Below are 17,592 nucleotides of genomic sequence, written 5' to 3'. Positions count from 1 at the left end.
TGTTCCGGGGGAGGATGCCCCCAAACCCCCCTAGCAAGCTAGGCGCTTCGCGCCGTCGGCTCGGCGCTTCGCGCCGTCGGCTCGGCGCTTCGCGCCTTCACACCCATATCTTCACAATATACTTTTGGAACCCCCCCCCCCCCCCATAAAATGAACTGATCCGCCCCTGTGAGAGGTGTGTATATTTATAATTTCACTCGTTGAGTTCATCTACTCCGGGCAACGACATTCTGTATATTCAAGCGATTACAATTTTTGTTTGTTTGTTTGTTTGCTTAACGCCCAGCCGACCACGAAGGGCCATATCAGGGCGGTGCTGCTTTGACATATAACGTGCGCCACACACAAGACAGAAGTCGCAGCACAGGCTTCATGTCTCACCCAGTCACATTATTCTGACACCGGACCAACCAGTCCTAGCACTAACCCCATAATGCCAGACGCCAGGCGGAGCAGCCACTAGATTGCCAATTTTAAAGTCTTAGGTATGACCCGGCCGGGGTTCGAACCCACGATGGCGGGCGGACGCCTTACCACTAGACCAACCGTGCCGATAGCGATTACAATGTTAAACACCATTACCAATAACTTTTCCCTTTTATTCTTCTTCCTCCCTTTTTTTTCTCCATTTCTTGTTTTGAAACCTTACTTATGACCCAAGACAACATGTGTGTGTTGATCCACATTTAAATAAATTATTACTGAAAATGCCATTACCAGTTCGGGATAGACATAAATGTGTATTCACCGGACCAACAGGTGACATGGACAAAACACTGAAATGTATAGGTAAAGAAGAATAATGCGTATTCACCTGACCACTGACTCCACATCCCTGAGCGGTGCAGACTTTGAGGCGAAAGTTGTGCAGACTGTAGGGCAGCAGGCCGTCTAACTGGTACGACATGTTCAGCCCTTGGGGTATCTCAACACCGTTGTGATCCAGTTCGTACGACGATATCACGCCTAGAGAAGAGTATATATCTGCAGGGACACACAGAGATTCTCTCTCTCTCTCTCTCTCTCTCTCTCTCTCTCTCTCTCTCTCTCTCTCTCTCTCTCTCACTCTCTGTGTTTCAACCACTCTTCCCCTCTCACTCTGACTGTCTCCCCCTCCCCCACACCACAGCAACACACACACATGCACATTGTAACTCCCCAAGTTTCTTACCTCTCATCCCCTTTCACTCTCTCTTAATTGCTACGCATTTCTTGTTGTTGTAAATGCTATATAATTATGTTAATAAAATTCCTCATCCCCGTGTCCCAAGAGGGTCCCCTGTGATAAGCTGAAATAAATCCTTCAATCTCTTTCTTCGACTACCGACAGCCCCCCCCCCCCCACACACACACACACACGCCCGCCTTCTCTCTCCCATTACCATTAGGTGACTGTGGTGCAGTCCAGCTGACGAAAAGCTGTGTAGAAGAGGGGGAGGTAACTGTGGGGTTCGTAATGCTCTCTGGGGAACTCTCCGCCGTGGTGGCTGAACTGGCGTTGCTCACTGTGCAGCCTCCCCCAGTACACGCCTGCAATATATACACTTTCAGATCAAAACACCACGAAACTTAATCCCTGCGGAACAGAAAAAGAGCAAATGCCAGATAGACTCTTCGCCGGGGAGGGGGGACGACAAACCACTGCAGGGGCGGATTAGGGGGGGGGGGGGGGGGTGTTTACAGGGGTCCCCCCCCCCCCCGGCTGTCCCCCAAAAAAACCAAAAAGATGTAATACTAACTTTAAAAGAAATAATGAGTGGCTGCTGACACCAGTTGATCATGTTTAAAATCAAGGATAAGCCATAAATTGTTCATAAAATAGCTAAAACTTTTCAGCTTCTGGGCCTTGCCCCTGTACCCCACAAGGGGTCTACCCCAGGACCCCAGGTTGTAACCCCCCCCCCCCCTCTGGCTTAACTGCTCCGCAAGAATGTTTAAACAAAATGCACGAATACTGTTTAAAATGGCGTCTAAATATTAATGTAAACAAAACGAAAGTTACAGTTTTTTTCCAGAGGTAAAATTAGAAATAAACCATTGTGTACGTATACTGGCAATTTAATCGAAGTAGTGTTTGATGTAATGTACTTGGGCCTTAAGATTAATTATAATAATAAATGTTCAGTGGCACAGAAGAATCTATATGATCGTGCCTCAAGGGCAATGTTTGTTCTTTTGCGTACTTGTAGACAATTGTCACTGCCTGTGGACATACAAGTTGACCTGTTCGATAAAATGATTGCTCCAATTTTACTGTACGGATGTGAAGTATGGGGTTTTGGTTCCTGTGAACTTGCTACTAAACTTCAATTGCGTTTTTATAAAATTGTTTTCAAACTAAAAAAATCAAAAATATGAAATGTAGAATGCTTTGCTATTGGTATAAACTGATTAGTCCTATTCATAAAAATAAATTTTCAAGTATTGTGTATTGCTTTACTTATAAATTGTATATCAACAAGATGATTGAATCTAATTATTTATGTTTTATTGAAAAAACCTTAAATGAAATTGGTCTCTCTGGCCTTTGGACTTTTCAAGAAAATGTTCAATACTCAAGCGCATGGTTTAAAAAGAAAGTAAAAAGAAGCTTGTATGACCAGTATATCCATAAATGGTTTACAGAAATTGGAACAAAAAATATGTTTTGGAATTATCGAATGTTTAAAGATATTTTTGCATGTGAAGACTATGTCACACACCTGCCATATCAGCAATGTGTTTCAATGATGAAGACAGTTTGGAACATTAAACAACAATTTGCCTGTACAGAAAGAACGTTATCTTAATAACATCCCGAGGTCAGAAAGAACTTGCACCAAATGTGTATCACAAGACATAGGTGATGAATTCCATTATTTATTTGTCTGTGATTTTTTCAAAGAAGAAAGAGCTGAGTTGTTACCACCTTACTATTGGAAAAAACCTAATGCACTTAAATTTAAAAAGTTGTTTGCTACTAAGAAAAAGAAATTGCTAAAGAATATTTTGGACTTTATTAATATAATTTGCAACAGTTTTTCATAATTTTCTTTATTTTTTTATTTACTATATTAGCATATATCATGATTGTATTGATTGTATTTATTGTTCAAAATGCCCCCATGGGTTATGGACTAATAAAACTTGAACTTGAACTTGCCTCTGCACTGGATTTCTTAACAATGCTTAATCATGTGTCTCTCCTGGTGACTCGCAAGCGGAGGGTTGGTTAGGGGAGGGGGAAGGGGAGAGCTTAACAACCTTACATTGCGAAAACCTGAGTTTTGGGATATATCAAAAGGAAAGGACTGGGTGGCTGAGTGGTAACGCACTTGCGCTCGGAAGCGAGAGGTTGCGTGTTCAGGCCTGGGTCAGGCCGCAATTTTCTCCCCCTTTTCCTAACCTAGGTGGTGGGTTCAAGTGCTAGTCTTTCGGATGAGACGAAAAACCGAGGTCCCTTCGTGTACACTACATTGGGGTGTGCACGTTAAAGATCCCACGATTGACAAAAGGGTCTTTCCTGGCAAAATTGTATAGACATAGATAAAAATGTCCACCAAATACCCGTGTGACTTGGAATAATAGGCCGTGAAAAGTATATACTCGCCTAACACGCTTGAGATTTACTGGCCGATGTGAATGCGTGATATATTGTGTAAAAAAATTCCATCTCACACGGCATATTGTAAACGCCATGAGCCTCCCCTCTGGGAGGGTATGTGCGTAGAAATACTCACTAATATCAGAGGGGGTTGGGGTGTCGGTGGGGAGGGGGCACTAGACGGCTTAGCACATCAGAATTCCTAGACTTGGTCAGACCCTGTACCACTGCCGCTTTTTGGAAGCCCCTTCCTTCTATACACTAGGTCCAGTCCTATAACTGATGGAACTGGTTGAACAATCAGCAATACTCACCCCAACAGAGATGTAATACGGGGTACCGGCAGTCAGGTTGGTAATGGTGTGGCTGAGGAAGAACATGGTGGTGTTGTAAACAACTTCTCCCACTTCTCCTTCATTTGGGGACTGGTAGATGAGGTAACGTTCCAACACACCGTTCAGTTCTTCGGGCTGCACCCACCCGACTTCAATGCTCTTGGCACCTGTGAAACGGTGAAGAAATGTATTAGGCTACTTTAAGCTTTACGCTGCGTCTGTGAAAAACTCCTCTTCGTGCAGAGGAAAAATATGTCAAGTAAGTAAGGTAACATTTGTGACACTATCCTTTTGCAAAAAATGCCCTTGCTCATTTCAATTTGTATGCTATCAGCCATTGACCGTTCGACCATATACGGAATATAAAATGCTATCAACGAGTGTACTAATACAAGTTAAACATACCTAGAACTGTGAGTGTGGGTGCCTTCATTTCAGTGGGTGGCATCTGTGCTGTCGACAAGGAGACCTTTGGCCCGTCACTGCAGCCTGCACTGGTGCATGCACGCACGTAGAACTCATATGACGTGTACACCTGGCGACAAACAGAACGACTCCAGTCAGTTACAGTGTGGACAGAAAGGGGCATCTTCTTAGCACCCTTTTTCTGTCGAGGTGTCCAAAAGTACACAGGAGCTGTATTCAATACCTATTCGGTACCTCGTCTGTGTTTTTGTTATATTTAGTCAAGTTTTGACTAAATATTTTAACATCGAGGGGGAATCGAAACGAGGGTATGGTGTATGTGCGTGTGTCTGTGTGTGTGTCTGTGTGTGTGTGTAGAGCGATTCAGACTAAACTACTGGACCGATCTTTATGAAATTTGACATGAGAGTTCCTGGGTATGAAATCCCCGAACGTTTTTTTCATTTTTTTGATAAATGTCTTTGATGACGTCATATCCGGCTTTTCGTGAAAGTTGAGGCGGCACTGTCACGCCCTCATTTTTCAACCAAATTGGTTGAAATTTTGGTCAAGTAATCTTCGACGAAGCCCGGGGTTCGGTATTGCATTTCAGCTTGGTGGCTTAAAAATTAATTTATGACTTTGGTCATTAAAAATCGGAAAATTGTAAAAAAAAATAAAAATTTATAAAACGATCCAAATTTACGTTTATCTTATTCTCCATCATTTGCTGATTCCAAAAACATATAAATATGTTATATTCGGATTAAAAACAAGCTCTGAAAATTAAATATATAAAAATTATTATCAAAATTTTTTTTTCGAAATCAATTTAAAAACACTTTCATCTTATTCCTTGTCGGTTCCTGATTCCAAAAACATATAGATATGATATGTTTGGATTAAAAACACGCTCAGAAAGTTAAAACAAAGAGAGGTACAGAAAAGCGTGCTATCCTTCTTAGCGCAACTACTACCCCGCTCTTCTTGTCAATTTCACTGCCTTTGCCATGAGCGGTGGACTGACGATGCTACGAGTATACGGTCTTGCTGAAAAAGGGCAGCTACTTGACTAAATATTGTATTTTCGCCTTACGCGACTTGTTTTCTATGGGTTCTCTTCCACTCCATTGTTCACGTCAGTGCCGTCCTTGTGGAAAAAATAGCCAGTCAGTGTAACACACATTCACCACAATCATCATGCGACCTGTTCCAACTTACCCTAAGCTGTTCCACAACAATCTGCTTCACACTGCTGGTGTACACTTCAAGTACCCCATAATTGTGTACACAATCATCATGCGACCTGTTCCAACTTACCCTAAGCTGTTCCACAACAATCTGCTTCACACTGCTGGTGTACACTTCAAGTACACCATAATTGTGTACACAATCATCATGCGACCTGTTCCAACTTACCCTAAGCTGTTCCACAACAATCTGCTTCACACTGCTGGTGTACACTTCAAGTACCCTATAATTGTGTACACAATCATCATGCAGGTGGTTGGTTGTTGTTGTTGCTTGTCTCGAGAACCCAAGTTGTCATCCAAGACTGATTTAGCACGTCATCATGCAGTGTCACTCAACTAACTCATACTCAAATTGGTCTTGTAAACCATTCTCAGCTCCAATGGGGCTTCTCGGGGCGGAATTGTGTAAACCGAGGTACCCCCCACCCCCCACCCCCCTTCTTGTCTTACCTTGCCTTATTTCTGCCTACCTGGTCCTTTCACATGTATTTCATTTCCACAAAACTATACCTACAATGTCCTGTCATAGACCTTAACGATAATGTTTTTAAGCATGTCTAATGCCATGTACACTAAGAAAGGGAACAAACCAGCATCGGTCCTGGATATCAATATATGCTGTAGGGGCAATAAAAACACCAACCAACCAACCAAACTACCAACCAACCAACCAACCAACCAACCAACCAACCAACCAACCAACCTACGTCTGACTCCACTTACCCTGAGCTCCTCGACCAGAAACTCCTGCTCGCCTCCATTGTAGAGTTCCGTGCCGTCCCCGTAGAGAAAGTAGCCCGTGATGTTGCCGTTCGGCTTGGCGGGGCGGTCCCACGATACCAACAATGCTGTTGCCGTTGCGTTGGAGGCTGTAGGTGTGGACACCTCCTCTGGTGCTGCAGTCAAGAGACATACAAAATTCGTGTACACTGGAACCACCCCCCCCCCTATTTAAGACCTCCAAAAATCTGAGAAAATCGGTCTTAAAAAGGAGGGAGTCTTAAAATGGGGGTAATTGTACAGAGGTTGTGAACAGAAAGTCTGAGAAAACAAGGTCTCAAAAAGGAGGGAATCTTAAATTAGGGGGTCTTAAAAGGGGGGGTTCCACTGTAATAATAATGATACGGTTATTCATATGGCGCAAATTCTACCATACAAAACAATCAACGTATCAGTTAACAAATACAAAGTCATGTACATGATGAACACTTAAAAAAAATCTATAACTTTTCATTAAAATAACATAAATCGTTGCATATACATTGTGATATGAGATGGTATTATATAGTGCAAGATTTGATTGTGACAGATACGAAGAAGAATGATCTTATTTTTATCGTATTATAGAGTTAGTGGAAATGGGTGTGCATGTTGTTATATGAGAACCTTTGTGTGTTATGGGTATTTGTCTTATTAATTGAGTGACCTAATAAACCTTATTCAATTTGTGTCTTATGCTCGTATGCGGGCTGGTTGGGTGCGTCAAAGAAATTATTCCATGTTAATTAACATTTGAGTTACAATGAAAATAACAATAACAACACTTTATTAATGTACCGATTTTAATGATCAACAAGAAATTCCTCCGAGGTAGGAAAAACACCCCCGTCCTTACCATTCTCACTGCCACCAACTGAGAAGGTTATTTCCCTTTGATCATTAATATGTCCCTCTATAAGTCCTTGTAGAATCTTAATCCACCAATAACTCCCTAACCGTGTGTTTGACTGGTCCCAATTTTTGTAAGGACCGTCTCAGGAATGTATAGAACCTGTTCACCAAGTTTGGTGACGATCGGTCCGTTCATTCTTGAGATCTATATGCGAACACAAACAAACAAACAAACACATCGACCGAATCCTATACACACCCCTATACCGGGGGTGTAATAAAGTGTTGTTATTGTTATTTTCATGGTAACTGTATAGATGAGATGGAATCAGGGGGAAAAGAAGTTTAAGTAATGGTGTGGGATAATTGTACTAGAAAGTGGAAGTCCACGCAACAGTTTGTAGTCAACACTGTTTGTAGTCAACGCTGTTTGTAGTCAACACTGTTTGTAGTCAACAAACATGGATGACAGGAGTACTGAATTCACGCAGAAAAAGTCATGGAGTAGAAAAAAATGACCGGACAAGAACAAAAATACAGAACCAAACCAAGAATCAAAGAACAAGAAAGGTACTAGGTTAGATTTGTGAAAAGTTTAATTCAGGACTAAAATAAACATTTACTTAGTCTAGAACTTCGACCTAAATACCTTTCCTTTAAAGTGGCCAAACCAGAGACACAACAGACAAAATAAATGATAAATGTTTGGTTTTGACAAGAAAAAGCAAGATCCAGGTACACATTTGTTGTCAAAAGACATACACAACAGAAGCAATATATTCAGACTGACAACTTACTTAAACTTAAAATCGTTTATTTAACGTCACTCTGACTGACAAAAGGGCGGAAGCAGTGATCCATTTTGAGGCTGTTTACCTTCTACAGGTGTCAGGACACCCATCCCCTCTGTGCTCTCCGTGCACCCCCCGGAAGTGCAGGCAGAAATCTTGATATTGTAGTTTGTGTTGGGCGTCAGGTTCGTCATGTTGACTGGGAAAAAAAAAGAAAAAAGAAAATGTCTCCGGTGTGTTACTTTGACAGGATCACAGACACACACGGAGCTGTAAACAGGTGAAGTCGACTTGGCCCAATTAGCATCAGGTTTTACCGACATTGCCTGCGGCGCCCCCCTGTAAGTATGTGTTGTTAAAACTGTACCTGGTGAAAGCAAGCACCCAAAACACACACTACATTATTCTGAGAACAATCTAGCACACTACGAAAACACAAGGTTTCCGTGGGTTTGCTCTGAATACCGAGGTCAGCCAGTCATTTACGCACATGTATTTGAACACAACGCGAGGCATATTGATTCAGGCTAGAGTTGCCCAACATTTCACATGGCCAGAGAAAAGTTAGGATAGTTTCTCTCCTCGGCAATCTTCAGCCTCCCCTTGCGAACATAAATGCGGATACGGACCCTCCTGGGCTCCGGTTACAAAAAGTGTAATATGTATAAACCCACAGTCTAAGCCCAAAACTCTCCAGTTCCAGTTAATCTAATCCCATTTCATTTTTATTTTATTTTACTCTATTATCCCAATGCTGGGAAATTGGGATCGCTTCCACTCAGTGGAAAGATAGCAAGACAAGAATCGCGCTACCCAGGAGTGTGCGTAGGTGTAATCATGCAGCCACCGACAATTTACTTAAGCGTTGTTGACTATGAATGTAGATGTAAATGCTTGTATAACTGTGTTTTTATTTTAAATGTGTCAAGCACAAAGAGCATAATTGTAAAGTTATATAGCTATTCTGATGAACACGTGGGGGAATTCGGGGGCTGTGATTGGATGGTCTCTTCCGATCATCAAAGCATAATGCGGCGGAAGTCGGCCATTTTACTCAATATCCAAAAGCATATTGAGAAAAATGGCCGACGCATGATTCCGCTTTACCCATCTGTACCACGGCGATGTTTCTATCGACAACAGCATACACTGACAACTTAAAAAACTGTTTCAACAACTGTGTTGTGAAGTCGAATGCACTTGGAGTCAGTTTTTCTTCCAAAGTCAGAAAGCGTGTAGCGGTGTGCATGTCTGCGCGAACATGATGCGCGTAAGAAGTTTGTCTGCTATCAAAACCTGAGATCAACGCATCGACGCAAAAACTGTCATTTTGTAAGTTTGGAACAACAAATCAAGTCCATAACAGCTATATAATCGCTATTGTGTTTTCAGCGTAGCAATAGGGTCCGATATTTAGACTCGAACAAGTATAATGCGACTCGTCTTCGACTCGTCGGCATTATACTTGTCTCGTCTAAATATCGGACCCTATTGCTACGCTGAAAACACAATAGCTGTTAATGATGTTGCGCTATATAAATGCTCATTTATTATTATTATTATAATTATGGCAGTATGACCGAGGTCTTTCACTGTGTTGACATGAAGGGGGGGGGGGGGGGGGGCTCATGGATACCGTACAGTCTGCACATAAAGTTGACCCGTGTCCGTCCCTGCCGGTATTCGGACCACCGATCTTAGGATCAAAAGACCTGTGGTCTACCAACCGAGCTACCCGACCTTCCCTCCTATTTAGCTCAAAACTCACTGGCTTGCGTGTTGACGTCCAGGACCTCAGTGCTGACCGGGGACTGCGCCGGATCGTCCATGTTGTAGGCCGAGATGATGGTCTTGGTCAGCAGGCCTGACGTACTCTGCGGCTCCAACCACTCCACCTCCACCATGTAGCCCGAGAACACTCGGACTGCAGTCGGCGGGCCCACACCGACCGGAGCTATGCAGGAAGGAGTATTTTGTAATATTGCTATTTCATATGTTACGTGGATTTCCATTGGTCAATTGGGCAAAACTGAGCTCAGTGCAAAAGTGATATCGACGACATTTCCGTCGATATCAGTTTTGATATCGACGACCTCTTTATTGCTTCCCCACTTCAAAAACAAAAACACCTAAATTTTAAAACAAACAAATATATATGAAAATGTAATGATCCCAGAATTTAGTTGAACAAGTGACTAAAGACTTTTTGAAAGAAAAGATATTTTGAAATACTGAAAAGTACAAGAAAAGAGTGAACAAAAAGAAATAATAATCAGAGGGAGGGATATGGAACAGCCAAAACTGAGACAAATACTTTTGTAATTTCTTTACAGTAAATACAAAATGTCCAGAGAATTAGCAATATATCTAACATTGACTGACTGAGTGATGATATCTTCTGCTATTGGTCCGTTTCGACAGTGATATCAAAATCTCGACCTCCGGTCTCGATTTTGATATCACTGTCTCAACAGACCATAGCAGAAGATATCATCACACAGTCCGTCAATATTGGGTAATAAAGTACAGTAGTAGAAAAATACATCAACCACGTAAGAAAATGAAGAACACTACATTGATATGCTAAAATACAAATACAGAACCAGAGAAACTGCTAACGTTTAAAATTCAGAATCAAAACCAAGACCTTTAGCTTGACCTCGCTGGCATCTTGCAAGCGAGTTTCATCCACAGATTAATTACACAGATAAACAAGAGGCGAAGTCTTCAAGGCTCACGTAAGAAATCGACAAACAGTAACACAAACTCAATCACTCCGTCACACATACACACACACACACACACACACACACACACACACACACACACACACACACACACACACACACACACACACACAGTAAGCATAGGTGACACTGTGCAAGAAAGCGAGACACTAGATCTAGATCTGTCTGTCTGCATGTAGCCTGTAACTTACAGGGACACGACTGCCAACTAGTCTCGGCCCGCTCAAAATAACAATGACCGAGACTTTCAGTAATTCCTTCGCGTGACGTCTAACCCTCTTACGCCATAATGTGACGTCTTCAAATGTTAAAGTTTCTACCACAGACATACACACGCACACACGCACAGACAGACAAAGTTACGATCGCATAGGCTACACTTACGTGAGCCAAAAACCAAGACCTTCAGCTTGACCTCGCTGGCATCTTGCAAGCGAGTTTCATCCACAGATTAATTACACAGATAAAAAACCCAATCTGAGTCAGATCGCCTTAACGAATTCAGTGTAAGCTTACCTCCCTGTCGGTTAAAAAGATAATAAGCTAGCATTTGTGAAGGAAGTTAGCGTGATCGGAAGCCTATCAATTAAGTCTTCTGTCAGGGATATACCAAAAGACCAGGTAAGAACAATGCGCAAAATTGAGAAATAAAATCATGTTCCACATAGCCTACTATCCACACAAAAAGACGAGCCAGAATTCAAGAGTCGAGGTTAGAGACTTTATTCCGAGATAAACTGTAGCTTACAATGCAGTATATATCCAGGATTAAACTCTCTAAACTCGACTCCTGCGTGTACCAGCCTGGGTAAGAACAATGTACAGGATTAAGAAATAGAATTCAGTTGTACCTCCCTCCCTAGTGCGCCCATATCCCCAAGGACTGGAAGCTTCCCCAACGGTGTTCTTTGCTTGTACTCTGTAGATGTAATCTGAAACACAGCAGAGATCATTGCTTGTACTCTGAAGATGTAATCTGAAACACAACGCAGATCATTGCTTGTACTCTGTAGATGTAATCTGTAACACAACGCAGATCATTGCTTGTACTCTGTAGATGTAATCTGAAACACAACACAGATCATTGCTTGTACTATGTAGATGTAATCTGAAACACAACACATATCATTGCTTGTACTCTGTAGATGTAATCTGAAACACAGCAGAGATCATTGCTTGTACTATGTAGATGTAATCTGAAACACAACACATATCATTGCTTGTACTCTGTAGATGTAATCTGAAACACAACAAATATCATTGCTTGTACTCTGTAGATGTAATCTGAAACACAACACAGATCATTGCTTGTACTCTGTAGATGTAATCTGTAACACAACACAGATCATTGCTTGTACTCTGTAGATGTAATCTGAAACACAACACAGATCATTGCTTGTACTCTGAAGATGTAATCTGAAACACAACAAAGATCATTGCTTGTACTCTGTAGATGTAATCTAAAACACAACACAGATCATTGCTTGTACTCCGTAGAAGTAATTGCAATTAACACAGATCACTGTAAGAGAGAGAATACGGGAATATGTGTTTAAGAGAGAGAGAGAGAGAGAGAGAGAGAGAGAGAGAGAGAGAGAGACAGACAGACAGACAGACAGACAGACAGAAAGACAGACAGACAGACAGACAGACAGACAGAAAAGGAGAGAGCGAGGGCGGGTGGAAGGGAGGAGGAAGGCGAAAGTGAGAGAGGGAAGTCAGTGTGTCTCACTCCTTGTGTGCCTGTGAGCATGCATGCATTACTTATGTGTCTGCGTGTACACTAATTATGCGACATGTGCATTATTTGTTTGTGCTTTTACTTGTTTACGTATATGTGCATGTGCATGTGCATAAAGCTTGATGCTCATGGGTTTCCACATGCATGTCTGCCTAAGGAAAAAAAACATAAATAAATAAATAAAAACAAATACAAATAAAGTAAAATATAACAGTAGTCTTACTGACCAGTATAAGGCAACAAGCCGTAATCATAGGCACTCAGGTCAGACCCAGAGTAGACATCAGCGATCAAACTGTTCTGACACGTGTCGTTCGGAACGTGGAAGGGCGGACATCCATCCAGGTTGATGTTGACCACATCCGTGATGGAGGATTTTTCCAGTGCTTCGCCGTTCACCTCCAAGTCTTTTATGCACCCTCCAAATCCTACAATGAACGTTGTGCAACAACAACAAAGTATTGAGATGCTAGATGATTAATTAAGACACGATCATGTACCAGACCCACAAGTAGTCCCCTTATGCTAGACAATTATCATAAACACATCACATCTCGGTATCTCGTGCGTAGGTTAAGATTGCTTCCAAAAGGATGAAAATGTAGTTCTATTTCTTTCGTTATCGTCTTCTTCTGTTGTTTCTCCTTTTTCACCACCCCCACCCCCCCTCTCTCTCTCTCTCTCTCTTTCTCTCCCTCTCTTCCCCCCCCCCCCCCTCTCTCTCTCTCTCTCTCTTGCTCCCCCCGTCGCGATCTCTCTCTCTCTCTCTCTCTCTCTCTCTCTCTCTCTCTCTCTCTCTCTCTCTCTCTCTCTCTCTCTCTCTCTCTCTCTCCCCACGCTGTCAATGCCTAAAGCAAATTTGACTCAGCAGGTTGACCTCCAGTGTCTTGTGTTTTTGTTGTTGCCATTTCAAATATCTTTGATCAAAACTTAGTTAAGTCAAAACCATCACTTCAGGGCTTCCACAATTAGGCAGAGGTACGGGGGCTGGATGATGTTGAAATGTAACATTTGAACTTGGTATCTTGGGCCTCTCCTTGAAAGTACACTTGTCGTTTCCGGAACCTTCTTCTTCTTCTTCTTCGTTCATGGGCTTAGACTCCCATGTTCACTCATGTTTTTAGCACGAGTGGATTTTTACGTGTATGACCGTTTTTACCCCGCCATTCAAGCAGCATACGCCGATTTCGGGGGAGGCATGCTGGGTATTTTCGTGTTTCTATAACCCACCGAACTCTGACATAGATTACAGGATCTTTTCCGAGCGCACTTGGTCTTGTGCTTGCATGTACACACGAAGGGGGTTAAATCACTAGCAGGTTTGCACATAAGTTGACCTGGGAGATCGGACAAATTTCCACTCTCCACCAGGCGGCAGCGACTGGGATTCGAACTCACGACCTCCCGATTAGGAGGCCGACGTCTTACCACCACGCCACTGCGCCCGTCCGTTTCCGGAACCAATTAGGAACCCTCTATCTTATAGCCCTGCTCTTGTAAATACAGAGTTGCATAGGCAGATCTCACCTTCAGTAGGCATGGAGATGTCATTGCTGGCCAAGAAAGCTGAGAGCTGGGAGTTTGGCTTGATGCCTCCCACATAGATGGGGGACAAAACGGGCACCGGCTTGGCTTCCGTCGGGTTGCCTGACACCGACCTGTTTCCGTTGTCAACACTGATGCTGCCCTGTGCCTTGGTCTACACAGGTACATACCAAAGCAATAAGTGCCGTATTATGTAGTAAATGTGTTTTAATGTTAATAACGTTGTGGTGTTTCGTTTGTCTTCATTTTCAAGCACCGCTTCTGTAATTTCTCAGTATTGAGATCGTACATTTGATTTGATTTGGTTTTGGAGAGAGAGAGAGAGAGAGAGAGAGAGAGAGAGAGAGAGAGAGAGAGAGAGAGAGAGAGAGAGAGAGAGAGAGAGAGAGAGAGAGAGAGAGAGAGAGAGAGAAAGAGAGAGAAAGAGGCACAGACGGACATTTTGACACACACCCACACACCCACCCCCCCCCCCCCACACACAGGGGTAGACAGACACCCAGGCGTACACATTCTAACACACACACACACACACACACACACACACACACACACACACACACACACACACACACACACAAACCATTCACGTAATGAAGCAGTCAAACAAACAAATACTGCAGACCAGTCTCACCTTTTTGAATTCAATAGAGTGCCACTTCGCGTCACACAGGCGTTTGGCCTGGTCGAAATACCGGACCTCAGTTTTGTTGTCATTGCCGCTGAACTCAAAGACAATAGAGTTATTGAGCATGTAGGCCAACACATAGATGCCACTACCGCCGTGAGAAATGAACAGCAGGCCCGTGTGGAGAGTTGTCCTCAAGGTGAAACTGATCGTCAACTCATCGGCATCGCCCTTCAAAAGGCAATCGCTTCCGTCACAGTTTGGTATGGCCATGTAGCCTGGGGTAAAAAGAAAAACAGGTGCTTTAAAGAACTAGTGAAGGCGGGGTTTGTGTGTGTGTGTGTGTGTGTGTGTGTGTGTGTGTGTGTGTGTGTGTGTGTGTGTGTGTGTGTGTGTGTGTGTGCTTTGTGTGTGTGTGTGGGGGGGGGAAGGTTGATGCTGTTATGAATTTCTAGTTTTTTTCTCCACAGGATTCATTTTCCAATTTACAGAAGATTTTTGAAGCATGAACTGCCCAAGGAATCGGTGGAAAAGAAAAACAGGTGCTTTATAGAACTAGTGAAGCGAGGATTAGGGGGGGGGGGGGGGGGGTGATGCTGTTATGAAGTTCTATTTTTTTTCTCCACAGGATTCATTTGTCAAATTACAGAAGATTTTTGAAGCATGAACTGACCAAGCAATCGGATTAGAGTTCGACACACACCGTGAAACTCCACAATGAAAACTGAACACCGACTTACAGCTAGTATAGACAATGAAGGTAGTTCACCTTTGCCCATGGAGTGGGTGCTTTTGTCCAACTCGATTTCACGACTTTGCTGGCTGAATATTATTCTCTGTTAACACACAAGTACAAAACACAAAGAGGATATACCTTAGTAGCCCTAGCTCTGCCATGAAGAGCGTACCCTTGCCAATGTTGTTGAGACAGTCTAGCCACTTGCGGAAGGTCATTTCGTGGTTAACAGAGCTGGATTATCATCAGCATCAGAATAAAACATCGCATTTTGGACAAACAAGTGGCCCCAAAGGTTCCCCACCTTTTCCCATGAGGTTGCCAATTGAGGAAGGTCAATTTTTACTAGCATCAAAATAAAACCCCTTTACATTTGACAAACAAGTGGGTCCAAAGGTTAGACCTACCTTTTCCCATGAAGTGGATGCCCTTGTCCAGGTTGATATGGCAGCCCTGCCACTCGAGAAAGACCAATCATGATAACTAAAAAATAAATTGACAAGCTGGCCCAACGGTTGCCTACCTTTGCCCATGAAGTGGATGCCGTTGTCCAGGTTGATGGGGCAGCCCTGCCAGTTGAGGAAGGCCAGCTCGTAGCTGACCGCACTGGACCAGTCCAGCTCCTCCCACACCTCAATGGGGTGCATCTGCTTCAGGACCTCCACCTTGTGGATGCAGCCCTGGAAGCTCTGCCCGATCACATTCAGCAGCTGAAACCAGCATTGCAGGATTACCAGCAACAGTATTATCATACACACACACGCGAGCACATACACACACACACACACACACACACACACACACACACACACACACACACATACATACATAAACACACACACACACACATACACACACACACAAACACATAAATGCACACACACACACAAACATACACATACACACACACATAAACACACACACACATAAATACACACACACACACACACACACGCACACACACGCACACACACACACACACACACACCTACACACACATTTGATAGACTACTACTGTTCTTTTATCAGGACTCAAAAACAAGAAAATTAATGTACTTCAACGGATAGCTTGTAGACTTTGCGACACAATGGTGTTCTGCATCCACAGTTAGCGTGACTGTTAGAACTCGGCATCACATTGAAGTTTTTTTTAAAATTTTTTAAAAATTTTTTTACGCCGGTACACATGTTATTGTTGTCCCGTCGCGTTGCTTTCTTTTTAATGTTTTTTTTCCTGCGCGTTTATTTTTTGGGGGTTGTAAGCTGAAAGACAATAAAAAAAAATAATAAAAAAAAATCACATTAAAGTTAACATTAGTGCATGGACACTCAGAGTGCACAGTCCTTGGAATTATCAACACCATAGACGGAGGCACACGTACATATATGGAAACAAGGGGAAACAAGCGCTCTTAATATTGAAAGCAAGAGTTATGCCAAAGCAGTCTCCTGGCAACTTAGAGTATAAGAAGCATCGAAAAAAGAGGCATTTAAATAAACAAACGAAGTTCTTCCTATATGACGTGTAGATGTACAGAACAAAAATAGTAAAGGTACATGTAGTCCCATGGTTGGTCGTAGTTAATCAAGATGTTACAGATGTCAACTTTTATAGGGTCAGCTTTCTAAGGGCCTAGCCCATCTTCTCTCCGTCGTTGCCTTCACCGACGGGCGCAGTGGCGTGGTGGTAAGACGTCGGCCTCCTAATCGGGAGGTCGTGGGTTCGAATCACGGTCGCTGCTGCCTGGTGGGTTAAGAGTGGAGATTTTTCCGATCTTCCAGGTCAACTTATGTGCAGACCTGCTAGTGACTTAACCCCCTTCGTGTGTACACGCAAGCACAAGACCAAGTGCGCACGGAAAAGATCCTGTAATCTATAGTTGCTTTCATCTTCCCCGGCCCCGAATAGGGTCATGCAGGTACCAGTTTCCAGCTTGAAAATAGTTAGCCAACAGAATCATAATTTATTTCTTATCGATATTTACCACACTTCGCTCCGTGCGACGAAAGACAAAGTCCTGGGGCAGACCCCCCACGTACAGGTCAGTGGTCGGTCCAATGATCTTACTGTCCTGACAATTTCTGTCCTGGATTTTTCCTTTTCCTGTTACACATGGAATGGAGAACAGTAAGTACAGGGATGTGCGCTGACGACTTAGACATCTCACTATAGAATGGTATTTGTTATAAGTTATTTATAAATTGTTATCTCGCTAT

At 42.9% G+C, this 17,592-nt stretch overlaps 1 protein-coding gene across 1 annotated transcript in view; it reads right to left on the bottom strand.

Annotated features, from left to right (window-relative positions):
• LOC138951832 (usherin-like) overlaps positions 1–17,592 on the bottom strand; it is a 117,197-nt gene that overhangs the window by 52,483 nt on the left and 47,122 nt on the right. Inside the window, exons 25-37 of the mRNA XM_070323392.1 lie at positions 17,361–17,479; positions 15,899–16,085; positions 14,646–14,917; positions 13,994–14,165; positions 12,694–12,894; positions 11,577–11,657; positions 9,747–9,932; positions 8,064–8,177; positions 6,300–6,472; positions 4,324–4,453; positions 3,898–4,085; positions 1,383–1,530; positions 815–966 (exon numbers count right to left, since the gene is read on the bottom strand). Coding sequence (XP_070179493.1) covers positions 815–966; positions 1,383–1,530; positions 3,898–4,085; positions 4,324–4,453; positions 6,300–6,472; positions 8,064–8,177; positions 9,747–9,932; positions 11,577–11,657; positions 12,694–12,894; positions 13,994–14,165; positions 14,646–14,917; positions 15,899–16,085; positions 17,361–17,479 — 2,123 coding nt within the window. The remainder of the gene's footprint in view (positions 1–814; positions 967–1,382; positions 1,531–3,897; positions 4,086–4,323; positions 4,454–6,299; positions 6,473–8,063; positions 8,178–9,746; positions 9,933–11,576; positions 11,658–12,693; positions 12,895–13,993; positions 14,166–14,645; positions 14,918–15,898; positions 16,086–17,360; positions 17,480–17,592) is intronic.

Source organism: Littorina saxatilis, linkage group LG17, assembly GCF_037325665.1.
Source record: "Littorina saxatilis isolate snail1 linkage group LG17, US_GU_Lsax_2.0, whole genome shotgun sequence".
Taxonomy (NCBI): domain Eukaryota; kingdom Metazoa; phylum Mollusca; class Gastropoda; order Littorinimorpha; family Littorinidae; genus Littorina; species Littorina saxatilis.
Note: the sequence above shows the minus strand (reverse complement) of the source record. Positions and strands in the feature narration are given on the sequence as shown.